This window comes from Crotalus tigris, unplaced genomic scaffold, assembly GCF_016545835.1.
Source record: "Crotalus tigris isolate CLP2741 ecotype Arizona unplaced genomic scaffold, ASM1654583v1 scf7180000017551.9496454, whole genome shotgun sequence".
In the NCBI taxonomy this organism is placed as follows: Eukaryota; Metazoa; Chordata; class Lepidosauria; order Squamata; family Viperidae; genus Crotalus; species Crotalus tigris.
The window spans coordinates 1,472,194-1,499,396 of NW_024096469.1; the positions used below are offsets into that span (position 1 = coordinate 1,472,194).

At 39.6% G+C, this 27,203-nt stretch overlaps 1 protein-coding gene and 1 non-coding gene across 2 annotated transcripts in view; both read right to left on the bottom strand.

The window, feature by feature from the left end:
- TNPO2 (transportin 2) overlaps window positions 1–27,203 on the bottom strand; it is a 41,382-nt gene that overhangs the window by 2,882 nt on the left and 11,297 nt on the right. The window contains exons 6-24 of the mRNA XM_039343117.1: window positions 26,942–27,075; window positions 25,300–25,381; window positions 23,827–23,949; window positions 22,209–22,327; window positions 20,919–20,979; window positions 19,711–19,879; window positions 18,892–19,044; window positions 18,506–18,731; window positions 17,410–17,581; window positions 14,679–14,765; window positions 14,265–14,372; window positions 13,610–13,768; window positions 12,256–12,343; window positions 9,983–10,081; window positions 8,610–8,705; window positions 7,708–7,783; window positions 5,109–5,208; window positions 4,410–4,484; window positions 234–364 (exon numbers count right to left, since the gene is read on the bottom strand). Of these exons, the coding sequence (XP_039199051.1) occupies window positions 257–364; window positions 4,410–4,484; window positions 5,109–5,208; window positions 7,708–7,783; window positions 8,610–8,705; window positions 9,983–10,081; window positions 12,256–12,343; window positions 13,610–13,768; window positions 14,265–14,372; window positions 14,679–14,765; window positions 17,410–17,581; window positions 18,506–18,731; window positions 18,892–19,044; window positions 19,711–19,879; window positions 20,919–20,979; window positions 22,209–22,327; window positions 23,827–23,949; window positions 25,300–25,381; window positions 26,942–27,075 (2,235 nt within the window). The 3' untranslated portion in view covers window positions 234–256. The remainder of the gene's footprint in view (window positions 1–233; window positions 365–4,409; window positions 4,485–5,108; window positions 5,209–7,707; window positions 7,784–8,609; window positions 8,706–9,982; window positions 10,082–12,255; window positions 12,344–13,609; window positions 13,769–14,264; window positions 14,373–14,678; window positions 14,766–17,409; window positions 17,582–18,505; window positions 18,732–18,891; window positions 19,045–19,710; window positions 19,880–20,918; window positions 20,980–22,208; window positions 22,328–23,826; window positions 23,950–25,299; window positions 25,382–26,941; window positions 27,076–27,203) is intronic.
- LOC120309526 lies at window positions 17,757–17,830 on the bottom strand. The gene has a single exon (XR_005557109.1). It is a non-coding gene; the product is annotated as a small nucleolar RNA SNORD41 (small nucleolar RNA).

Here is a 27,203-nt window from a genome sequence, read left to right on the forward strand (position 1 = left end):
GGTAGGCAACCTTGGCTCTTTTATGACTCGTGGACTTCAACTCTCAGAATTCTTGAGCCAGTCCACGAGTTATAAAAGAGCCAAGGTTGCCTACCCCTGATCTATCCCTTTCTCCTCAACTTCTCATCCTTGAGACAAGATTTCTTTAAAAAAAAATGCTCCATCCCCTTTTAGTTACCCGTTCTCCTTTTAATTGTGGGGATAGAATCTCACTCAACATTCCTGGGACTCACCAAGTATGGTTTTGCTGCTTCGCCTAAACACCATAGAATGCAGCAAGCCTCTCTTTCAGAAGTGGAGGAAACTGCTCTGAGAACTGCTGCCAGTTATCTTCCCCAACTTGATCTTTGAAACCATGGAGAATCTGAAAAAATAACATTATCACTCAATGGGGAGAAGAAAAAGGCACACCGTTACAACCACACCATTATTAGCCCAACCCTATCTCTCATATAAAATTGCTTATAATATGACTTCCTGTTCCGGCCAGCAGCGTCATCGGCTGAGAGACTTGGGATGCCGAACTCTTCAGCTGAGTTTCTTCTTGTTTGGAGACCCTAAATGGGCCAGAAGCTGCCCCGGAGAGGTGGCAATGAAGGAAGGTATTTCCAGGGATCTAGGAGAGACAGCGGTCTCTCCGATCAGTCCAGGAAATGCCTTCCAGAAACCAACACAAGAAAGGCTAGCTAACTCCATTGTCTAGCCCTAGCTACAAGTCAAACAAGTCAAAGAAGCTCTACCTAAACTGATTGTAAACAGTGTGTTTGAAGCTGGGTAAGAACTAATTTTCTCTATTCTACTTATTTTCCTGGAAAAAAAAAAAAGAACTCCCAAGAAGCAAAAATACCTCCGAGAGTGAAAAAAGGGAGGGATTCTCCCCCCTCTTTTTGGCTATTGGAAGTGGCAAACCTAACTCTTTAAGGAGAAAAAAAAAAGATTAGAAAACTGAAAAATGATCCAACACTGACACCTACTGGTGAATGAGGAGGTATAAAGCTTTTGTTTGTGACCTTCAAAATTTTAGTAACCTCAGCTGCTCAGAGAAAGTGATATTTACAGAAACAATGGATGTTTTGTAAGAGGAAATATACGATACGCTGCAATCTATTCAAAGGACAATGATTTTAAACCACAAAGAAATACAGAACAACTTTGAAAGTATAAGTCAACTTATCTCCAATTTAAGTTCACTTCAAAAAAATCTTCAGGAGAACACAACAGAGGACAACACAAGACATGAAATTGACTTTAAAAAGATCAGAACTATCGCCAAAACTGAACACTTGAATAACAGAATAATCAGAGAAGCCATCGAGATAGAAAAACGCCCACACAGCATGAACAAACAAGATGATACCTCCCGCCTACCAGCCATTTGGAAACCCGCCCTTATTGACAAACGAGTCCCTAACACAAAGAATGACACCAGACCCACACTCACAAAAACCACAAAGGATGTCACCACCACACATCCACGCAAAAAGCAAACCCAAACTCACACCGATGATGAGGCACGACCACAAACCAGAAGCCAGACCATAGCTGCATTATTAGCCACTTTAAACCCCTCCAATCCATACATGAAGCAAACTGACACCCATCATGAAGATGAGGCACAACCACGAACGCGAAGCCAAACAACAGCAACCCAGCTCACCATCTCAAATCCCCCTGCAACTCAGACTAACCTGAGCACAACAAAGCCCCTACCCAAACAGAACACTCCCCCATCCAATCAGAGCACAGCCAACCCCCCATCCAATCAGAGCACAGCCAAGCCCCCACCCAAACAGAATACTCCCCCATCCAATCAGAGCACAGCCAACCCCCCATCCAATCAGAGCACAGCCAAGCCCCTAACCAATCAGAACACACCTCCACCCAATCAGAACACAGTCAAGCTCCCACCCAATCAGTTCATACCCCAACTGGCAGTTAAAAGGAAGAAACAGCTACAAACACACATTGCTCCTAGAACAGCGGTTCTCAACCTGTGGGTCGCGACCCCATTTGGGGTCGAACGACCATTTCACGGGGGTCGCCAAACAACGCAGTCCGCCATTTTTCCCCCTTTTCCTTAGCTGTGCTACTCCCTTTTATTCTATTGGCTTTTGAAAGCCAATAGAATAGACTCTCTTGAATAGAGTCTAATTCTATTGGCTTTCAAAAGCCAATAGGAATTGTCCAGGCTGTCTCTGCCCTGCTGAGCCTGCCAAAAGCTCCAGTCTGCAAACAGTGCTGCAAGTTGTCTGCAGCGAAGGCGAGCTGTCTGGAAGTTTCCACCCCTCCCTGCTGAGCAACTACTAAAAATGTAAGTAAAAGAGGGCCAGGGGTGGGAGGCCGGCGGGCGCAGGGAGGGTTGCTGGCGCGCACGGGGCCCGGTGGGTGCCTTACCACCCTTGGGCTGGGCCAGCTGGTGGCCCAGCCGGTGGTTGCCCTGCGCCGTCGCTGCCCCTTGCCAGCTACGCCTTGGCCGGCGCAGGGGGCGGCACCACGCATGCGCGGCGCTCCCGGGACGGGAAAGTCCTCGACTTACGACCGGTTGGGTAGTCCTTGACTTACGACTGGTTGGGGATCGCAGCATTAAAAAGGTTGAGAACCACTGTCCTAGAAGCACGAAGCCAAAAACACCAGCCTGAAGATGACGAATGGGACTTTGTTGAAACGTCGCCAAGACACTTCCAATTTTACGTGGGAGAAAACCCGAATAACCAAAGACCTACAAACACCCGCGAAAACCTCAGAATATGTGTGTGTGTGTGTGTGTGTGTGTGTGTGTGTGTATGAGAATTAGAGTTAAGGGTTTAGATGACTAGATTTATTGAATAGAATGTCTAAAGATTAAATATATTCTTAACTATGATTAAAAAGAATAAGAAATTTGAGAAAATAAATACTATTTATCTAGGAGGGATATATATTCTAAGTACTATATTATTTCCTATGTTCTGTTATTACTGCTTTTTTCTCTTCTTTTTTATTTTTTCTTGTTTCTTTTTCATTCTTTTTTTTCTTTTTTCTTCCACTCTTCTTCTTTTTATTCTTATATCCATTACTTAAGAAACGTAAAAATGTGAGATGGCTTATATAAATGTAACTAATCGCTGAGAAAACCTTTACTAGTAAGAATATTCAGAAGTTGGCGGGAGAAATAAACTAAAATAAGGATTGTAACAGGATCGATAAGGCACAAATGACAAAAGAAAAGAAATGTATTAATATGATGATTATTGTTTAGGAATATTGGAACACTTTAAGAAGGATGAAATGTTTTAGATACTTAAAGGTGATTGAACTCAAGAAAAGTGTATATGTGTGTATATATATACATACACACACACACACACACACACGCACACAATGCTTTGAATTAGAGTTAAGGGTTTAGATGACTAGATTTATTGAATAGAATGTCTAAAGATTAAATATATTCTTAACTATGATTAAAAAGAATAAGAAATTTGAGAAAACAAATACTATTAATCTAGGAGGGATATATATTTTAAGTACTATGTTATTTTCCATGTTCCGTTATTACTGCTTTCTTTTATTCTTTTTTATTTTTATTTTTTTTCATTCTTTTTCTTTTCCCCTTTCTTTTTACTCTTATATTTAATACTTAAGAAACATAAAAATGTGAGATGGCTTATATGGAAAAAATAGAATCAAGTCTGTCAATGTAAATGTAACTAATCGCTGAGAAAACTTTTACCAGTAAAAATACTTAGAATTTGGTGGGAGAAATAAACTAAAATAAAGTCTGTAACATGATTGATGATAAGGTAATCCAAATGAATGGAAAGAAAAGAAATGTATTAATATGAGGATTATTTTTTTGAAATATCGGAAAAAATATATACTAAATTGTCATTTATTAAACAACAAGAATTGTATTAACGCAATGTTTGCAAAAAAGGATGTTTCAGGGAAAGAGGAAGTAAACAAAATTGATATATGGAATACAGACTCTAGAAATTAATTGTTAAGGACTGTTTTTAACAAATGTAACCCAGACATCACACTGTTTACCAACTATTGAATGACTTATGCTTGTGTAAAAAAATTAATAAAAAATATAATTAAAAAAAACCTGCTTATAATTTATCTACAGCAGACATGTCACACTCGTGACGTCACGCAACATATCGGAGCTTTTTTGCCATTGCTGGCAATGGGGTGGCTGCGGCTCCGGTATGATGAAACCCTCCTGCGGGCCGGCAGTTTGACACCCCTGATCTACAGCTTCCAAAAAACCCAGAAAGAAAATTCAGAGATATAAATTAGGAAACAATATGAGCATATAAACAAATAACATCGACTTACTAAAGGAAAAGGAATTCTAAAATAACGAGTACTACTCTTAATACAGCATACTGTCCAACAAACCTCTCCCTATGATGATGACTTACCTTATAAAACATATCTCTCAGGTCATCCTTTGGACTCACCCATGAAGCAACAGCATCACAGAAGAAAATAAAATCCTAGAAAAATACGACAATGCTTAAGAAAATATTCAGTACAAATTATAGTTCAAGCCAGCAAAATCAAATTTATCGTTCTGCAAAAGTATAGGGTGTGAAATCAAAAACCTAACCAGTGTGAAGTTAAGAAACCTGGCAAGCCTGCCTTAAGCTAAGGAAGATCTTATGAAACTATTATATGTAATATACTGGATGTTTTTGACTCGTTTTCTACATATTAATGAGCATCTGAAAATACTGCAGAGAATGGAACAGCCAGCTCGAACATCAATTAATGAGCAATGAAGATCATAAGAAATGGAAACTCATGCAGGACTGAGTAAATGTCTGATTATTATGAATTAGGCTGGCAGAGTTCAAGGTAATAGGATCAGTCTTTTTAGGAAAACTAGAAATGCATCTGTTTGGAATCTAGCAAGGGAGACGCATGCAAAATTTAAAAATTGTCTCCTCATGTAAAAATCTTTTTCATAACTGACTGCTGCTATGGCTAAGCATTTGAGAGTCAAACATCCTTAATTATTTTAACAGTAGATTTACCAGTACAGCAAGATCTACCTTCTTGTTCAGCCTGGGATAGCATATATAACAAAGCAAAGAATTTAATGTTTAAAGCTTATTTACTTGTACAACTCCACCAGGGTTTACTCCAATCATCATACAGATGCCACGGAAAGCAGAGTCCTTCTCTTCATTATCACGAATGTTCCTCAAAGATGTACACCTATGAACAAGAATACATCTTTCATATGTTAAGAAAGAGGGGAAGACCAAAACCAATGCATTTCCAAAACCATGCACTAAGATTGATATTTTTGGCAGAGATACATCATCAGATTTATTAGAGTCAAATAACAGATTTCTTACCCAGTTTCTGCTAAGTATACATTCTTCCACTAATGTATCTACATATAAATATTCACTTAGCACCCTTCTTTATATAGGGCTTATGGTTCAATTTAAACTCTGATCATTATTTAGAGTAAAACCACAAGCAAAAAAAAAATACATTATAAATGCTAATTTTAGGATCGTTCCTTTACACGTCCTGTAAGAAAAACTGTGACATTAAACGTATTTCAACTGTAGACTTGGGGACCCCTGATGGGCGTGGCGGGCATAGCAGGGGTGGGCGTAGTGAGCTCAACATCGCTTGTGTTGGGGGGCGCCTGTGGTGGTCTGGTGGGGGTTGGGGGGATCCATTGTCTCCAGTTGAGGAAGGCGAGACCAGGGCGAGGACTATACCCTCGTCCACCAAAGGAGCCTTTCTGTCCCTCTCAGGCCATGTGGAGGATCCCCAGTGATGGAGGCTGCCCAGAGCCCTGGACAATGGACGGCAAGCGCCCAGTCCAGCCTTTCCCAAGGTGGTGCCCAGCTGCGCTTATCTGCTCATGGCTGTTGCTGATTGGCTTGCTCTCCTTGGCCAAGTTGCTCATGTTGTGTGCGGGAGGGAAAAATGTGTGGGTCAGAGGGAGGCCCATTCCCTCTCCCTGTGAGGATGCTTGTAACCAAAGCATCCTCAGAAATAGGATGGGAGACCACCAGGAAAGGTCAGGAAGAGGGGACAAGAGGATGGCGAAAGGGCAGCAGGGCTGCTCATGGCCAAGTGCTAAGGCAGGACTTCCCTCAAACCCTCCTTCCCTCTCATTATAATCTCCTTCCTTCCTTTCTCCCTTTTCTTCTTTTTCCTTCCCTCTTCATTCTCTTTCCTTCTTTTTGTCTTTCCTCTTTCCCTTTCTCCTTTCCTGTCCCTTCTTGGATGCTCAAATGCAAAAGGGGAAACATTTCTCGATGCCTTGTGATCAAATGCCACTTTTGCTAGTAGTCTGTGGCCACTTAAAAGACTGAGAACAAACCAGGCTCAGTTTATCCCATGCTTTCATTTAGTGGGGGTGTCCACAGACAACAGTACAACAAAACTGACAAAATGGGGGCTGTGATAGTTGATCAGAGCTCCTCTGTTTTTTTATGTGCAACAGATTTAGCATTTAGGAACAGAAGTAAGTTAGTTGCTTTTCTATTAATACATAATCCTTAAAAGGGCTGCCCTGCAGGGACCCTGCCATGGTCTAATTCAGACTGGAAATATAGCAAAGGAAAATATTTTCCCCCATTCTGCTTTGTCCTGTTTTCCCCACTGGAAATGGCAGTTTGCAACACACAAGGAGGAGATACTTTCCTAAGAGTTCACAATTCAAGAATATCAATGTTAACTTGGATTACCAACAGAGTTCTGTCTATGACAAAACAGAACACAAAATTGCTTTCTTCTTTGAACTCAAAGTCTCAATGGATTCAGGATTGAATCAGAACTGCGTGAATTGGAGCATCTCCAACCAAGTTGCCTCTCCTTCCTTCCTTCCTTCCTTCCTTCCTTCCTTCCTTCCTTCCTCTTTCTTCACTGTCTCCCTCCTTCTCATTTCCATCTCATTCCTTGCTTCCTTCCTTCCTCTCCTGCTTCTCATTCCCATGTCTTTCTTTCCTCCATGCTCAGGAAGGAACAATGGGAGGGGGAGAGATTGCCAGTGGCCATGCTGCCACTGGCCATCGCTATCTCATGTGGGCGGGGCTGGTCCTTGTGAAAGAGAAGCCTCGTGGCTGTGTGGCTAGGTCAGCGAGCGGATCATGGAGGTGCTGGTGGGAGAGGGGGTGGCCCTGATCTACAACCTGGTGGCGTCCATCAAAGTCAGAACGTGCTCAGCCTTAGATCCACGGGGCAGCCCTGGAACCAGCAAGGGGCTGCCCCGCCGCCTTTGCCCCACCCCCTGGGTGTGCGCATAGGAGGCGACGAGCGCTGGTGTCCTGGGTGAAGTCAGCCTCTGGGGCAAGACAGCCAGCAGAGACACCGGAGTCCATCTGCTTGCTGCCTCCTGCACGTGTGCTCAGAGGGCAGAGCAGGAGCGCCTGTCGCTGGTTCCAGGGCTGCCCCATGGATCTAAGGCTGAGTGCGTTCTGGCTTTGATAGACGCAATCAGGTTATAGATCAGTGTCCGGTTGGCCTAGGCTGGGCCGAGGTGCTTCGGGCCGATCCTTTGCTGTTTCCAGTGCAGCTCCACAGGCTAGACCCAGCCACATGGTGGGCCGGATCTGGCCTGTGGGCCTTGTGTTTGACATGTCTGTTCTAGAGGATCAAATATTTGACAATCTGAGATGTCCCCAGTCTCTTTTAATCCTGGAAAAGCAAGCCCCAAAGTCTCTTCTACGCCTCTTCATAAATACTAACCAAGGTCTGATAAACTGCTGCAACATTGGTGCCACTTCCTGAGGACAGACGTAGCCCAAGCGGCCAATTGTGATGGCTAGAAAAGACAAAGAAACAAACCTGTCACAAAAGCAGTGTCTTATCAGTTTGTAGTAATAAGAAATGGGTGGACAGAATCAATGGAAGTATATGGCAGTATACCACCTTAGCTTTACTATACTGCAGCACATAACATAAAGATGGTTTCACACTAGTAAATGGTATCAAATTAGTTACCTGTACAACTTTTTAATTCCATTAAACCTTTAGTAAGTCAAAAATCATTTGAAATTAGTGAAATTTTAGTGAAGAAACAGCCATAGAAGTCTAGGGTTTAATCACATTTCCATCTGATGGTTATGTCTTATTAATTTCTTCAATTCCATCCCTTCACGTGGCCTGATGGCCAAGCAGACGTGGCCCAGTAGGTTGGGGACCCCTGATGTAGCGAACTGAATTTATATATCCTCCATCTGATTATGTCTGTGTATAGAGGCATTATTTTCATTGTTTGAAGAGTGTTAACCATGAAATCATTAGAACAGCACATATTGATAAGTTGGTCCCGTGCTTCATTTTAGTTTCCTAAATCATGCTATTTAATGATATTTTCTTTCTTTTTGTTTCCAGCATTGGCATTCTAATCACAAGCAACACACTTTGCTTGTATGTTCTGTTTTTTTCAACATGGATTTGATCATACAGGTTATCAACTTCATTTTCTTCTGAATTGGTGGTTAAAGCATAATCTTGAGTGATAGTCATATTAAAGGATTGCCCATGAAATCTAATCAATATTAATAAATCTATTTATGAATTAGTAAACAATGATAGCTATCACTAGGACAGCAAATGCATTTAATACAAAATCAGAATGCCCTCACCTGTGTTTTCCAGAAGAGTTTTAGGAGTATTTGGTCTGTTGATGATCTCCACGAGATTATTCAGCACCATCTGAACATATGGTTGCATTTCAGCCCCTGGTAAAAAGAAATTAGTGAACTGAGTCATGCTTAGTTGTAGAAATCTAGATTCCATATTTGAATGTCTTCCAATTTAACATCTTGCTGCTTCTTCATGCATAAACAAAATGATTTTGGATTCAATGACCAGAAAAGCTTATATCAGTCTTAACAACACCATTTAAGGCTAGAAATCAAATATAAGAAAAGGGTCCTGTTACAATTAGGGGTAGGCCACAACTATAGATAAAGTAGAAATTAATCCTATTATTTATGTATTTATTTGACTTTGACATTATCCAACTCTAGGCTGACTCAAACAAATGAAAATGGGGAATGTGGATATACATCATCAAAAAAACATGCAAGCACATCTAGCAAAGGGTTCAATCCAACCTAACTCAAGCATGGGAGAACACCCTGATATTTAAGAGCTTCCAGAATGCCATTAGGGTGGGAACCATTCAGATCTCAGAGGGGACGCCATTTCAGATTCCAGGCACCAAGTCACAGAAAGGCATGCTTCCTGACAAATGGCACTGTTTATTAAGGGGACTCAGAGAATGCACATTCTGTCAGCTAGGTGGGAAGAAACCATGGGAGAAAGATGGTTTCACAAATAATCAAGCCTTATGCCATTTAGGGTTTTCTAGGCCATCATCACCACTTTGAATTGTACCTGGAGAAACACTGGCAATCATCATAGCTCACGAAGCAGAACAATTTCCAAGTGGTCTTTATAGGCAGGCCTCTCAACCAGGAAAGGATGCAATTGATTCTCCAGATGGAGCTCTGCAAAGGCCTTTTTGCTTTCTTAAATCCAAGAGCTTCATCAATCTTGAATGGACAAATGCAATTCCATCCATGAATAAAGATATAAGGTCCCCAGATCTAGGTGGTTCCAACATCTACAGCCATTTGGTCTTTGTGGCATTGAGTTTGCATTAGTTTCTTCCCACTGAGGCTCACACAGCCTCCATGCATTGGGACAGCACCTCAACAAATTATATTATCAAATTATCAAAATATATCACAGCCATCATTAACAACAGTTGCATCAATGGCTCAAGACTGTGAGAGTGAAAATCTCATTGGGGGACTAACAGAATTAAACACCAAAAAGCACAACTTAAATAGGTTTCATGAAGTAATACATCACCTAAGCAATAAGAAGTCTATCACCCTAAAATGCCAAAGAGACATTATTCTCATATAAAAACCAGAAAGGAATACAACACCAAAGTGCTATAGTAGTCTACCCACCCATATTTGTGTGGGCACTTTTTTACACTCACCCATTTGCATGCATATTTCTCCAATTGCCCAAGTAGCATTGTTGCACACAGAAATGAATTCTGGATTCAGGTTGGTCCCTAAGATAGGCATGAATTCAGCTAAAGAGAAAATATGTTTACTCAGCATTGATTATCAACATAATAAAGAATACTAAGACTACAACTAACCATTATAAAGATTCTGTACAGAAAGAACGGGCAATCCCATCACTGTGTTAGTTCTTTCAATCTTAATTTAGGCAGCTCTAGATTTGGACTTGAAAAATTCAGATGTCTCATTAATGTATCTTTTATTTTAAAAAATCAATCAGAATAGAGCTGGAAGGGACCTTGGAGGTCTTCTAGTCCAGCCCCCTGCTCAAGTAGGAGGAGATCCTATATGGTTTCAGACAAGTGACTGTCCAGAGTCTCTTCTTAAAAGCCTCCAGTGATGAAGCACCCACAACATCTGAAGGCAAGCTGTTCCACTGGTTAATTGTCCTCACTGTTAGGAAGTTTCTCCTTAATTCCAGGTTGCTTCTCTCCTTTATTAGTTTCAGTCAGTTGTTTCTTGTCTTGCCTTTTGGTGCTTTGGAAAATAAATTGACCCCTTCTTCCTCCTTGTGGCAGCCTCTCAAATACTGGAATAAGGCTATCATGTCCCCCCTAGTCCTTCTTTTATCTAGACTGGCCACTCCCAAATCCTGAAACCATTCTTCATATGTTTTAGTCTCCAGGTCTTTAATCATCTTAGTTGCTCTTCTTTGCACTTTTTCCAAAGTTGCAACATCTTTTTTGTAATGTGGTAACCAGAACTGGATACAGAATTCCAAGTGTGGCCTTACTAAGCTTTATAAAGCAGTACTAATACTTCACATGATTTTGATTCTTTGCCTCTGTTTATACAACCAAGGATTGTATTAGCTTTTTTTGCTGCTGCCGCACACTGCTGACTCATGTTGAAGTGACTGTCCACTAGGACTCCAAGGTCCCTCTCACAGTTACTGTTTTTGAGCCAGGTCCTAATCTGTACTTCTACCTTTGGTTTTTCCTGCCCATGTGTAATACCTTGCTTTTCTTCACATTAAATATCATTTTGTTAAATAGGGCCCATTGTTCAAATCTGTCAAGATCTTTTTGGATTCTGAGCTTGTCTTCTGGAGTGTTGGCTATTCCTGCCAGCTTGGTGTCATCTGCAAATTTGATGAGATCCCCTTCTATTGCCTCATCTAAGTCATTTATGGAGATACTGTCGAGTACTAGGCCTAAGACAGAACTTTGTGGTACCCCACTGCTTACTTCCCTCCATGCAGATGTAGTGCCATTGAGGACTACTCGTTGAGTACAGTTTGTCAGCCAATTACAAATCCATCTGGTGGTGATACTGTCAATCCCACCTTTTTCTAGCTTACCAAGAAATAGGTTGTGGTCTACCTTGTCATCCTAGCCTTAGTTCTAAAAGATCAGTACAGAACACTTAAATTTGAACTCATACTGTATTCAACTGCAACATTACAAGTCGCATTTATAATATTTGGATCACTGATTTTTTAGCTCTCACCTGGAAGCAGTAAATTTTTAAAATCATTTTTGCCAAATTCCAATAAATGGGTTGGTATAAAGGGCTCCATTTTAGCCTAAACAACAACTATCTAATATTTCAGTTTAAAGTCTCTAATGTGTAGTAACTCCAGAATAATCTTTATCAAAGTCATTGATTTGGCAGACCTCCTCCTTCTTTCAGTATTACTTGTTAAAAGTTAATATGACCAAGCTGATCAAATCATCCCTTTCTTTAATTCTTAATCTACTTCTGTGCGCTAGCAGCACAAAACCCAGAATAGAGATCAGTTGTACATCTGCCATCTTTTAGTTCTCAGCCTACACAAAACTGGCTGGGAGAATTATCACTTTCTTTTTAACCTTTTTTCTCACTAAAGCAGGAAACTAACTAGTTGTTACTATACTGCCTTCAACTGAACTATCTTTTATCTAATGGGAGCTTCTTTTAAGTGGAATAGAAATCAAAATATTTGGAATTTGTACTTTTCAAAATGTCCCAACAACTAGGAATTAGAATGGGCAAGGAAAATGCCAAAGATCATTTTTTATCAGGAGCATAGGAACATAAACCACATACAAGTCAATGTTAACAATTAGCATAATATCCTTCTGACCTCTCCCACCCATGTACCTTTCTTGCTTTTCTTACCTGGGATATTTAAAAGCATCAATACTGAGACTGCTACCATCATAAAAAATCTCTGTAGGCCTTAGGGGAAAAGGGTACCTACCTATGCATGGCTTGACGTGCATAAAACAGGCTTTGGTAAGATCTCCCAGGAGTGCAAAGGAGCTTTGCCGAACCTCTGGCATAGTATCCTATAAACAGGAGAAGAAATATGAGAAAAAAAGTTCTATTTATTATTTTAACCACAGTACTGTGTAAGAAGTGAACAAAATTATAAAAGTACAAGATCTAATAGGATGCATAAACCTAACGTGCGAATTTATCAGCTACATGATTACATTTTATTTCAGACACAGAAACAGGGCTACCTGTGCCAGTCTTGTTTAAGTCCTACTCCAGGCTCTTGCCTTATTGGTACTACCATACAGCTGATTAATTTTTCTCAGATTAAAAATTTGCCATATTTATATTAAAAGCTGAAGTAAGCTGAACTAAGTTTGGGACAAATACCTGAAGCTAGCCATTTGAATTCCTTTTTTATTATCCAATTTTGTTAAGTTTTTTGGATTCACTTAAATATAAAATATTATGTATATTTATAAATTAAATCAAAGAGAGAAGCAACCTGGAATTAAGGAGAAACTTCCTAACAGTGAGGACCATTAACCAGTGAAATAGCTTGCCTTCAGAAATCGCGGGCGCTCCATCACTGGAGGTTCTTAAGAAGACACTAGATCAGGGGTGTCAAACTGCTGGCCCGCGGGCTGGATGCATCACAGCAAAACTGCACCCACCCCATTGTTGGCAATGGAAAAAAAGTCATCATACGTCACGACACGTCACGACACGTCACGTGACATTATGAGTTTGACACCCCTGGACTAGATAGTCACTTATCTGAAATGGTAATGCTTGAGCAGAGGGCTGGACTAGAAGACCACCAAGGTCCCTTCCAGCTCTATTCTATTCTAAAAGTTATTTAATCTACTCCAGTCCCCATTAGAAAAAGTAATTTTTTCACTTCTTTTTAAAAATTTGCGTCTGACTAATTAAAATACATTACTTTCCCTATCATCACAGCATTGCTGGATAATTCTAATCTATTCTGTTTCTTCAATAATGATATTTACACACACATACATCCTTCCCACCATTTCTCTCTCTCTCTCTCTGTTTAATATGCTATCAAAATTATCGTGAAGTGGTAACTATTCCAAAGTATTTACAGCTTCCATTTTTCGAATGCTTTTATGAAGCAAATAATTAAAAACATGCAATGCTATATACTTCCTCTGAACTACCTACATGCCAATCTTGCAATCATGCTAAGATATATTATAACAGCTCACTATTTTTATTGCAATATTTAGACTAATATTCAAGACATGATTTATTTTTTGAGCCCTGAGTAACTTGTTTCTGGGCTGAACAGCCAAACATGTAAAACTTCCACCCACTTGCATGCACTGGAACAGTAGAGTCATTATATTGCTGCGGGCCACAAGCTGCTCAACATGACATCCAAGACCTTCAGCTAAACCACTGAGCAGATCAAGAGCAACTATCATGAAGTCTTTATCAGGTGCTTCATACTGATCAGGATGTTGACTGTACATCTGTGTTGGAAAAAATATAATTTATTGCAAAAAAAAAAAAAGGTGACATATCAATTACACTTTAAGTTTTCCTGAACGAATTGAAAAGAGCAGTTCTGCTACTATAAGAGATAGACAACTTGCAACCATATGCAGCTCCCAGGAGCCCTCCAGAAATTTCCACTGAATTGTAGTTTGTGACACAGTAGATAAAAAAAAAATAATACAATAATTATTCAGTGTATTTCGATTAAATCTAAATGAACTCATATTTGAATTTTCAAATTGTTCCACACTGTTCTACAGAATGTAGCCCACACCATCCAGTTCTAAACCAAATTAAAACAATAGACTGGCAAATTAAGATTCAGGCACCTAATGGATCAAATATTTTTTATGATGAATTAATCTGCTCCATTACTTCTCATCCATTAGCAAGCCGTGATTCCAAAACAGAAACATGTTTGGGGAACTTAGGACAAATTTCTCAGATACTGCTGAGAAAATACTGCCATACCATTGCTTGAGCCAAGGTTTTCTGCACAAGTGTTACACAGCGCTGGTAGACCGGTTCACAGTACGGTAGGAAGCCACTTTGTAGAGCAGTTGCTACAGATGACAAACACTGTAGAAGTGAATGGACAGTGCATGAAAAGACATGAAAGATCATGTTGAATGTACATTTCTATACTTAAATATTGAGATCAGGAATTTGAGATCAAACATGAAAATAAATATCAGTTTTCTCTCGTTTTGCTAAAACGACACACAACATGTAGCTCCACAGAGTACAGGACCTACAGACAAGGATAAGATATTTATCTTTAAACAGAGCATCAGATAAGTCCATTTTTCATGCACAATGCCATTAGTCATATCATCTGAGACACTAAAACCCATCCAAAAAATTAGTAGCTAATTGGCTACTTACTTCTAGGAGGGGGAAAAGATCCTTATCCTCATCCTTCAGCTCATTCCATTTCTGAATCAGTGGAGGCATTAACTTTTGGATATATTCCTGGAAAAAAAATAAGGCAATTTACAACCACATTTCAGTTGGAACCATTGCCAGCACCAGCCCAGAATCTTTAGAACTAAAAATCATTCAGTACATTATGGATTCAAACAGTCTCTATTTTAATTTGTCATATATGTTTCTGGCATTGGGATTTCCTCTGGAATTCAAATCAATTGAGTAATGTTTACCAGATTTGCAAATGCTAATAATTGCATTGATAGGAGCATCTATTCATAAAAACACAAGTACCAGACGGAAAAAATACGATCTGGAGAAATTTCAGTTCTTACTCATAGTAACTGGCTTTTGTGATTTTGATTATAATAATAAAATTAAAGGAGAAGTGATTAATCATGACTAGGAAGAAGCCAACCAACTGAATGTTGCCGTTACCTTTCATTATGTAAATCTGTAGTAGGAACCTGTAACACCTTGGCTGTTTCTAATAGTGAATCACCACCCCCCAATCACTACTGAAGGCTGTTTTGAGCTGCAGTTCAGTAACAACTGGAAGGCCAGTTTCCTGATGCACTTGATACAGAAGCAGGCCACCAGCTGTTCAATACAGTCTACATGTAGTCCTCAACATACAATTCATTCAGCTACTTTTTGAAGTTGCAATGGCATTGAATGAATGATGGCTAAGACTGGTCCTCGTAGTTCTGGCCATCCCAGCATGGCCATAGTCACATGACTGCAACCTGAGCACTTGGCAACCAGTTCACACTTACAACCAGTTGTAGCACACTGCAATCATGTGATCATCATTTGCAATCTTCCCTGCTTGCTTACCCATAAGGTCATAGAGGAAGCCAGCAGGAAAGGTCAAAGGTCACTGTAGTAAGCCTCCCTGACCTGCACACCCTTCCTCAGCCCTCTGTACTTGCGTCATGCTGGTTACTTGCACATCCTCACCAACTGGCACCTTGACTTTTGTACATAGCCTGCGCACCCTCCCTGACATGCACCATTCATGCACCGCCTTGTGCACTCTCTCCAACTTGTATTGCAACTCGCACTTCCTTGCACCTTCCAACCCACACTTCTTGCAAACCTCTTAGCGCACCCTCACACATCTTCCTCAACCCACACTGCACCTCTTATGCATCCTCTCATACCCTCATATAATCTCCCCATCCTGTGTCCCTCATGCACTGCCTCCCCAACCCTCCCTGCAATCTTGCGTACTCTCTCTGACCCTCCTCCGTACTGCCTGGTCCCTCCTTCATCTGGTAGCAAGCACTGACCTGCCTGCCAGGAATTTGCCACTTCCTGCTAGCTTCTCTGTTGTGTCTGACTGTGGAAAGTGGGTAGGAAATTGCCTCACCTAATGGGCTTCAGTTAATGATTCAACCGAAACTGCAGGGGTTGCTATCCCTACATGATGCAGTCGTATATTACAATCTCATCGCTTAAGAATGGAAATTCTGGTCCCAATTACGTGTTTTTCAAGATGGACTGAAGGTAAACTTTGATCTATTGGTAGATCTTTGAATGGTTTGCAATAGAACAACTCCCACTTATTTAACATTGGCAATAAGAATTGCTCCTTTCTTGCTCTAAACCAGTGGTTCTCAACCTGTGGGTCGGGACCCCATTTGGGGTCAAACGACCATTTCACGGGGGTCACCAAACCACGCAGTCCATTTTTTTTCCCTTTTCCTTAGCTGGGCTACTCCCTTTTATTCTATTGGCTTTTGAAAGCCAATAGAATAGACTCTCTTGAATAGAGTCTAATTCTATTGGCTTTCAAAAGCCAATAAGAATTGTCCAGGCTGTCTCTGCCCTGCTGAGCCTGCCAAAAGTCCTATTCTGCAAACGGTGCTGCAGCAGTTGAGTAGTCCTCGACTTACGACCGGTTGGGGGTCGTGGCATTAAAAAGGTTGAGAACCACTGCTCTAAACTCAGCATAAATATAAAGAAGCTAATCATAACTATTAGGGGGAGTTTGTTTTCTGTTTTCGTTTTGAGGTGGAAGAACTCTGAATTCATTCTATCCTGGTGACCAAAAAGATTCTTCAATTCAAGGGGGGATTTCCCCCCCCCACAAATATAGTATTTATCTGTTACCTCAGAATCTGCATAATCCTGGTCTATTCTACCTTAGAACCTGGACTACCTTGAGATCCTTTAACTGAAGATATCGAAGACAGAATGTGGGATTTTCTGCACACAGGGTAAGATTGCTTCCACTGAGCTAACTCTTTCCATATGTTCTGCAAGTCATTAGGAAATCCCCTCGTGTCAGTAGTAGATAAACTGAATATTTATACATTTTCTTTTCCAGAAATCCCATTTGTGGGACATTAGCATCAAGGAAACAGGTTTGGTGGAAATCCAAGAATTGTAAAAGAGGCGCCCCACTACGGTTTACACTCTTTTGTGTACCATCAAATTTTAATTTAAGGATTTCTGTTTTAAAGAAAACAGACATAAGTAGCAGATCCCTTTCCCCCTAATGTTATCCTATTGAGTGGAAAACAAAAAAATCACAACCTGGATTTGCCTATATTCAAGAATCCTGGCACTAAATAGTATTTTATTCAAGTGGGAAAGGAAATAGAGAGACAGTTCAACTAATCACAGTCATTAAATGTTAGCAGTTTCTGCTGACGCTGCTGCCAATAGGAAAACATGTACTGACCGGCTGGTTGAGGTGGTGTCCAACAGAATCAGCCAGAGTGCCAATTGCATCATACAGGATCAGCAAATTCTTATGCTGGTATTTTCCAAAAGCAAAAACCAAAGTATCCAGAATGAAACTGAGATATGGGACCAATTCTGTGCAAGCTTCCTCCTCAAGGGTGGCAAAAGCACTAAAAAAACCAACAATAGGAAGTTAATACAAACCCAAAGGAGAACAGCCCCAGGAAGTGAACAGATAGAAACAAAAAGTCAACCCAACACTTGGGGGGTTTTTTGGATAAAAAAAAATAGTTTTGTTGTGATAGCCTAATTACTATTTTTGATCTGAAATATAAGAGCATTTCTCTGGATCAGACAGTACGAATACATGACTCATCGTGTGTTAAGAGCTCAGTCATCAAATTCTTCATCATATCCAAAGAAAGCCTCAAGATAACAGTAGAAAGCCTTACTAGGGGAGTTCTATAGCTCAGATCTGCTTTAGAATATGGGTGGCCAGTCCACACAAACCATATATTCTGGATGCAGGCTGGCAATGTAATAATCATTGTTCTTCCAGTGTTTTTTCCCCCTCAGGATTGTAATAGGCAGGCAAAATGAGGTTACACTTTTCCAAGAATCCAATGTAAAACTGCTACTGACATAATGGTAAATAGAAGTCATGATCTGAAGCCAAACTGCCAGGAATACAGGGCATTAGAAAATGTAATATGGTCCCAAAAAACCCCATTCATGCTACAGATCCTAGTTTTATTCAGGGCTACAGATGAAAGCTCAAGGTTTCCAGGTACCTTTCTTGCCGGTAAGCATTTTTAAGCTCCCTATCAAGCCTAGGAGATAACAATAATCAGGTGGTACTCTACATAAAGACATTTCTACATCGAAGCAGAGTGAACTATGGGTAGTAAAGGATCATCAATGTTTTATTTGTATTTTAATTATTAGCCATTTTGATTACAAATTAATAGAAAAACAAGAGACAGATAAATAAGTAAATAAATAAGAAAGTATATTTGTGCTGATAACGACAAAAAAAGCTTAAGTCTCCAATGCTGTCCTTCACAGATAACTGAAGCATTCCAGGAGCAGATTACCTGCAAGCAGCCTCCTGCACTCTTTTATTACTGTCAAGAATCCTTTTGAGCAACTCTGTCATCAGAGGCTTGAGATACATGTCTGGGGGTTGGCTTACAACCCAATGTGCATAGCGGCTCAGGGTCCAGCAAGCAATGGAACGCACCAGGGCCTTTTTGTCAGACAGACATTGGATCAAGTGGGGAATCAGCTCAGGGAGATAAGGAACCATGCCCTGCATGCAGCCTAGAAATGCAAAAGATGTTTTTAGTATATGATCTAGACGTACTCAGGCAAACTAATTAAAACTGTCAATTCCCTGTTGTTGTTTTTTGAAGTGATCACTAATGTCCTTGTCCCTCAATAGAAATAAATTCTGGCTTAAGTGAATAACTTCAGGATTCACCTTCAGCAATTGCCCCTAGGACAAGGATTCCAGACTCCTTGATGACCCACTCAGGATGGAAAAGCAGCCCCTTGAGTAGTGGGAGCAGATGCGGGAGGAGCTCATCTCGAAAGACATTGGCCAACACATCAAGAGCAGCAGCCGAACACTTCCCTGCAAAAGGAATGGGCCATGTGACAGAAATGACACAAATTCTGAAAGGAGAAAAACTTTTCACATCAATAAGTACAAAGAGCTTCTGCGCTAAACCCTGTTATGTCAGAAAGTCATTTATTGATTTCAACGGTATCTATTGGAAAATTAAGTATATGCTCTTCTCTCAAGCCCCTGCCAAGATGATGTAAAATTAGAGTTAAAAAGGGGCAGCCAAAAAGAAGAGTAACAACTGGTTCCCAGTAAAACCTATTTTCTACATCTAATTATCATCTAATTCCATATAACAGCAAAGTAGAAAACGCATTAACCATTTCATCTACACAGGGCTGCAGTTCAAGTTCAAACATGGTCGTAATATAGCACTCTCTCCATTTGACCCACATGCACTATTTCCCAGAATCCACATCCCCGGCATTTTACTCCTCTCGATCCCTAGAGCACAGGTCCCCAACCTTTTGGGCACTAGGGATCGGTTCAGTGGAGAGAGGTTTTTCTGTGGACTGGAGGGTGCGTGGTTTTGTGTGCTGCCTGCATCTCACGGATGGGGCTTTGCTTGTTTGTGCAGACTGGTTGCTGGCATGCCGAGGCCCAGTACTGGTCAACGGACTGGGGGTTGGGGACCCCTGCCCTAGAGCACGGTTTAATACTAATCCCCCTACGCACTTAGATTCCAGTCAGACAGTGTGTCATCGTCATCGTCCTCATCCTCCCCATCTTCCTCATCCTGCAACCGCTCCTCTTCGTGCTGCAGAGTAACTGTGCGTGATTTATGAAAGCGAGGTTTAATATCTTGTTCACTATCTGGGATGGCTTCATCCTCCTCCACATCACCCTGTAAGTGAAGGGAAAGAGCTTAGGGAATCTCATTTGTTAGGGAATCTCTCTTGCTAGGAAAGCAAAACACCGTATAGTACTCCACTGGTTCTTCAATGAAGGAGCTTAATTATTCTCTGAAACCTACATGGTTACTCTCTGTATAGAATAGATTCAGGTAAGAAACCAACAAGTCCATGGATATCGTGTTCACTTGCAGCCATCTGTATTTGATTGATGGAAGTCAATTTATGAAAATACTTCGAATTGCTGACTTAAAACTTTGATAGAGTGAAGTGAACTACAAGCTTCTCAAGAGGCTTCACACAATGCTTCTATGGATCAGACAGTACGAATATAACAACCCATCACTGCTGTCAGGTTGAAGGTCATGCATCATTTCCATAAATGCATTTGCTCAGCCTTTTCCTTGCATTTACAAATATGTAATAACCTGTCTTTAAGAGGCAAAAATCCATACTATCTGACTTATTGCTATATAACACTTTTTTGTTACCTGATATATAAATTAAGAATGCCAGTTTGGCGTAGTGGTTAAGGCACAAGGCTGGAAACTGGAGACCAGGAGTTCTAATCCTACCTTAGATAAAAAGCCAGCTAGGTGACCTTGGGCATCACTCTTTTTCAGCCCTTGGAAGTGGACAATAGCAAACCACTTCTGGAAAAATCTTGCCAAGAAAACTGCAAGGACTAGTTCAGGAGTCAACACTGACATGAAGGGACCTGTATGTATATGTGCGTGTATTATATTTTTTGTAAATAGATAATGTACTTTTTCAGTTTCATAGAAACAAGTGTCTACTATCTTTTTTGTTGTTGTTGTTGTTTTCCACTACACCCGGAAGGATGTTCAGCAATAAAATGGCATAAAAAACAATGAAGCTGTATTGAAGTTACTATACAACACAGAATATCATTTTAATTAACTTGGCTTAGTAAAGAACTAGGAATAGTGATAAAAAAATCAGAAAAGAAAAAAAATTAATAAATTAAGCAATATAATATTCCTAAATTGTTTGGATGGTTTAAAATAATACCTTCAACAATATGATGTCGATTTCTGAATATTTCATGCCCTTCACCAAAATAGGAATCAATCTATTAAGAGAAAATGAGAGAGTAGTTTATCCGGTGAAATCCTGACCCAGAACAATATGGATAACAGCAGCTTTGACAAATAGGAATGAGAAATGTATGATTTAAATTTCAATAGCTTCTGAGAATTCAAAAATATTTTAACTATTTTTAAAAGCAAGGAAGTATTCACACAAGGTATCTTGGCTTTTGTTGCTAGGCAAGGAACTACAGTTTGTAATAGTAAAGTTTAAAGTCCATTCAGACTTGAATTGTGGTTAAAAAAAGTAATAAACATTCTAGGGCAATGGTTCTCAGCCATTTCTTCACCACGGACTCCCTTTAAACATCTTTTGTGGCCATGGACCATGGCCGTGAACCTCTAAGACTTAACTCAAGATTTAAATCATAACATTTCTTCAAGCCTTTGCAGACCCCCAGTGACGATATCAGGGGCCTCCAGAGGTCTGCAGACCACAGGCTGAGCACCACTGTCCTAGGGCAAGACCAGATCTAATGGGTTAAAGCTACAAAGAAGGTGGCTCAAGCCAGAAATCAGGAATACTGTAAGAACTGTTACTCAGTTAAATAGGCCATTACATTATGTGGTGATTTCTCTTTCATAAAAAGAGCCTGGATGTTTATTGGTCAGAAATGTTGTAGTGTATTCTGCACTGAACAAGGGATTGGTTTTCTAATTTTATAGTTCTGTAAATTCATACTAATAAGTGAAGATTATAGAAATATAACATGACCAACCGTCTTGTCCCATCTTAGTTATTAATGACTAGTTCAGTGACATTTGGCTTGGTGAAGTCTAAAGTTTAGTTTATGGTGAGAGACACTATCCATCTGGAATGAAATAGCTGTGGACCATTTCTCCTGAAAATACCCCTTTGGACCAAAGGGATATATACTAACTATTTTCATTTCATTTCAATGTTCTGTTATTTTATTCTATTGGTTTCTCTAAGAAAAGCTCACAAACATATACATTAAGCTATATGTGTTTAATGTGCAGTTTTAATATAAACTATCCAGCCTAGCTGAAACTCAGATAAGCAAAATCAGCTTAGTGGCAGCTAAGTCTTAGTTGGCCTCCTTTTTGTACAAAGTTTCTGTTAAGAAAAGATACAATAGCGGAATCATATGCAAGTTTTCACAATGTAAATATCAAATCACTTGCTACATGAAAACAAAGTCCATGCATCAAAAAGTAGACAGTGCACTACTGCTGCTATTCAATTACTCACTGTACTAGAGGTGAAGATAGCACCTCTTTGCAGATGGGTTGCTCAGCCAACGTCAGCCAGAATTCACAGGCTTCCAATGCCACATTTTCATCACTGTCCTGAGTCCTCTCAAGCATATACTGTAATAGATAAAACCAGGGACATAAAAGCTTTGATTCAAAAAAACATTACTTTTGCTTTGTATTTGCTAGATCTGTCTTACAGAATACTAAAATTCCTGCAAAAAGCAGTATAGGTATTCCTTGACTTACAGCAGCTCATTTAGTGACTATTCTTAAATATTTTCTTTAAAAAAAAACAACCCTCCAGCATTCATTATGATTATACTAGTAGTATTATTTAATGACTTGTAAAATTAATTAATTTCTCCTGTTGTAGAATGAGAGTTGTACTTGAAGGAATATTAATTGGTGGGTTTTAATTCTGAAGGCTTTGGATCAGTGGTTCTCAACCTTTTTAATGCCGCGACCCCCAACCGTTGTAAGTCGAGAACTACTCAACTGGTGCAGCACCGTTTGCAGAATGGGACTTTTGGCGGGCTCAGCAGGGCAGAGACAGCCTGGACAATTCCTATTGGCTTTTGAAAGCCAATAGAATTAGACTCTTTCAAAAGCCAATAGAATAAAAGGGAGTAGCACAGCTAAGGAAAAGGGGGAAAAAATGGCGACTGCGTTGTTTGGCGACCCCCGTGAAATGGTCGTTTGACCCCAAATGGGGTCCCGACCCACAGGTTGAGAACCACTGCTTTGGAGGGAAAGAAAACCCAGCTTGGAAGTAAATAATTTCATTTTTGAATAGAGAATACAGGTAGTCCTTAACTTGCAACGTTCCATTTACTGACTGTTTGAAATTACAACAACACTGAAAAAAGTGCCTTGTGACTGTTTTTCACATCACTGTTACAGCATCCTCCAGGGTCATGTGATCAAAATTCAGAGTATTGGCAACAGACTCATATTTATGACAGTTGCGGTGTCCTGGAGTCATGTGATCAACTTTTGCAACCTTTTGACAAGCAAAGTCAATGGGGAAGCCAGATTCACTTGACAACGGTGTACTAACTTAATAGCTGTAGCGATTCACTTACAACTGTGCAAAAAAAGGTTGAAAATGGGGTAAACCTCACTTTTAACGGATATCTCGCTTAGCAACAGAAGTTTTGGGCTTAATTATGGTTGTAAGTCGAGGACTACCTGCAGTTGATAGTGACTTGATATGTATTTGCTTGGAACTTATCACATAAGTAGCATAAATCAGTGAGAATGAACTTTTCTATGAACCAGTGGAGCAACTCAAGTGGCTAGCACACATTATCCCTTTCTTGTCTCTGTTCCCCAAAAAACTGGTGACCAAATATCAACTTCCAGAAGAATTTTGCACAATGCAAACAAAAAGTTCAGACTGGATGGAGCAGGGTCACATATCTGTATCATTATTCATTCAGCTTCTTTGGTAATCATTGTAAACATTACGTTTGGTAAACATCAATAGGGTGAATAGTTGTCAGAAATCGGTAAATGCTACGTGACACCCAAAATGTTGCAGCATGTCACCTCTGACATGCATGTTTGCTATCCTTGGTTTAGAGGGACCAACTCCGCAAAGCAAGAGTACTTACTTGGATGATACTATGCATGTGAGGAATCAGTCGGTCAATTCGCACTTCTAACAGCATTACTAATGCTCTGCAAACGTTCTTTCGAACCTCAGGATCTTCATCTACTGCCAAGGCAAATAAGTGCTGCCAAGAAGGGGGAAAAATTACTTTGAGTCAAGAATCAAACGCCATCTTCAAGAACTGGACAAATACTTGGATCTTCTAGAACTGTTGCAGCCTAGAGAGAAAACCTTCCCTTCTGTGCGGAAAAACATCAAAATCTGTTCCTTGTCAATACGGAAATGCATTTATTTTGCATGCAACTCAAGCCAAGTGCAAGTAGTGCCAAAGTCTTTCTAATAAGTGGACACATGGTGACAATGAAGTTAGTAAAGCAAAAACAAGTGTGTACAGAAAGAAAACAGAAAAGCCTCAAGCTTACTGTTTGTTGTACACCCTATGAACATTCAAGTTTTTCACAGACACTGTCTGCCTATTTTCAAGTACAGAGGTAGCACAAAACAGCAAAACAGTGACCTCAGTATGCATAGCTGAGGCCATGTTATATTTTTCTAAACTTAGGGAAAGGAATATGTTGGTATTAAGAACCAAATACCTTTCTCTCTGAACTGGACCCTGTATTTTCTAAGGCTGCCTCTGCCCATGGATATGTAACTGCAGTAAAAAGAAATTACTAAAACGTGGAAAACTAAGGATGAAAATGTTGACATCCTCATCTTCCTTTAAGAAATCATATTAAGCACTAGACAAAAAAAAATCAAGACCTGATACTCCCTATAGTTACAATAGTTAATAAATATAACAATCACAGAAGAAAATCTGATCATATGTTGCAAGGTTAAAGAACTGTTAATTCAATGACATCAAACTTTGCTCTGAAGAATTTTGGCATTTCTTAAAATCTTGAGGCCTCCTCATCTACACATAAGCCAGTAAATAAATTTCCAAAAAACAATTCCACAGTTTCTTCCTACCATTGTTCAGATACAGAAAACATTTGGTATGTTTCCAGTTTCAGGGTACTTGATCCAAAAACTGCAATAATCAGAAAGAAAATCTCTGGAAGATTTCTTTTTATTTAAGATGAAGTGACTTCCCCTTAATTAAAGGAAGAGAATTTACCTGGATATGGGAACGCTCATGAAGTCAGGAGCTGCAAGTTTCCCCTCTCATCCATAAAGAGTTATGTTATAATGACATTACAAAGGGAATATTGTCTTAATTTTAAAGATGCATTGTTAATTTTTAGAAGTCTGTAAAGTCTATCAGAAACTTATCAGTTTATTATAGTTGCTCACCAGGAAGTGTTGCAAGTTGGAAGGAATCTGGGAGTTGGAGAAAAGGGATTTGGGAATTACCCATCTATACTCTAAAATTATAATACTGATAAGTCCATAAAACACCTAATACATAAAGTAGACTATAAAAGCTCAACCTTCAAAGCAACTGTTGACCTAGTTTAATTCCACTCACCTCGATAAATGTATCGATGTTATCCATCAAAGCCTGGGCCCTCTCCATGATGAACTGGTTGACACAAGCAATAGCATGTGACCTAAGGAACAGAAAACAACAGCTTTAATAACATTTGCTTTAGCCTTTGCTATTGACTTCAGTAATTTACTAACAACATGATATAATCTGAGATAAGTTCTGGACAACAATATTTTGTCCTAAAAATAGATCAGATTTAACAATACTTATTTCTACAGGTAATTCTCGACTTATGGCCAAAATTGAGCCCAACTTTTCTGTTGCTAAGCAAATCATTTAAGTGAGTTTTGCCCCATTCTACAACCTTTCTTGCCACAATTATTAACGCAATTGTTACGTTAGCAACATAGTTGTTAAGTGAACCTGGCTTCGCCATTGATTTTGCTTGTCAGAAGGTTGCAAAAAGTGATTACGTGACCCTGGGACACTGCAAACATCATAAATTAATTAACAATAAAACTGATGATCAAAATAATTTGATTCATTCTATTAAAGCCTAACAAAATAGAAAACATATTTTTACATTACTAAAGTGGTAACTATGTTACAAGGATAGTTCCAAAGATTAAAATATGTCACTATATAACAATGTTCTTTTTCACACTTGGCACTCTATAGCAGAGGTGTCCAACTTGCAATGTCACGTGACGTGTTGCAACATATTGCAACTTTTTTTCCATAGCCAGCAATGGGTGGGCACAGTTTCGCCATGACGTATCTAGCCCATGGGCCGGCAGTTTGAGACTCCTGCTCTATACGGAACATTCAGAGAAGAATCTTGCTTTTGGAAGCCTGGATATGACAAGCAGCACTTTCTATCAACTTTGCTTTTCCGCTTATGTAATCAAGGGGCCTAATCTGAAAACTGTGATTATGAACATTTTCTTCAATTGGAAACTGTATTCCAAGCAATTCAGGATGCAAAACCCAATGGTCACATATCTATTATTGTTTATTACCAATTTACTCTATCACCTGTTATGTGTAAACTAGAGACCTACAGTTAATGGTGGTTTCTAATTAGTTCCATTATTTGTAAAGAAATTAAAAAAAAAATCCCACCAGGAACAAGGGAACTGCTTCCATTTATACTACTCATTTATTTCCTGATTTATTTCAACCAGAACCTTTGGCTTAGTGTCATAGATTTATGAAGCTATCTAGATTCACATATTACACTAAACTATCAGATGTTTTGTCCTTTCTTTTTAATACGACTTGGTCACTGCACTTTGCAAAATCATTCTAAATGGGTTAGCATCATGTGAACTTAGAAAATTGTGGCTGAATTACCCTCAAGTACTCTGGTTAATTATTGTAATGAGTGGAGCTTGACTGTCAGCACTCTTCAGATTGCTAAGAAAACTGAGAATTGGAAATCAACCTAATTGGAGCCTCCAAAGATCAGTAAGACTAGTTTATAGATATCTGAGCTACTTGCCAAACCTACTACTAATTTTATGACAAATAAAATATTTGAAATTGGATAGCAATATGATTTTGGTTTATTCAATCAAAAAGCAGTAAATATATTACAAAAAGCTTTAATTACTATCTTTAATTTTAATCCAAAATGGCACATTCCACTAAACGTTTTACTGATGCTAGAACAGATACATGCCTAATTTTGGGGCTGCAATGCTTGAAGAACTGAAGGAACTTTGGGATCATGACATTAAGAGGCCGATTGAGGGCATCGCTGTCCAGGAGCTCAGCAGAATCTTCACAGATCTTCTGTAAGGCACCAAATGCCCCCTATAGAGCATTGTAATATTTAGTAACAAATATATGGAGTTGAAAAACAGGCAAAGAGCATCTAAAATTCATCTGATCGCCTGCAGCTTGGCTCTGCTCCTCAAATTGCTTTTCTAACATGAGCGGTA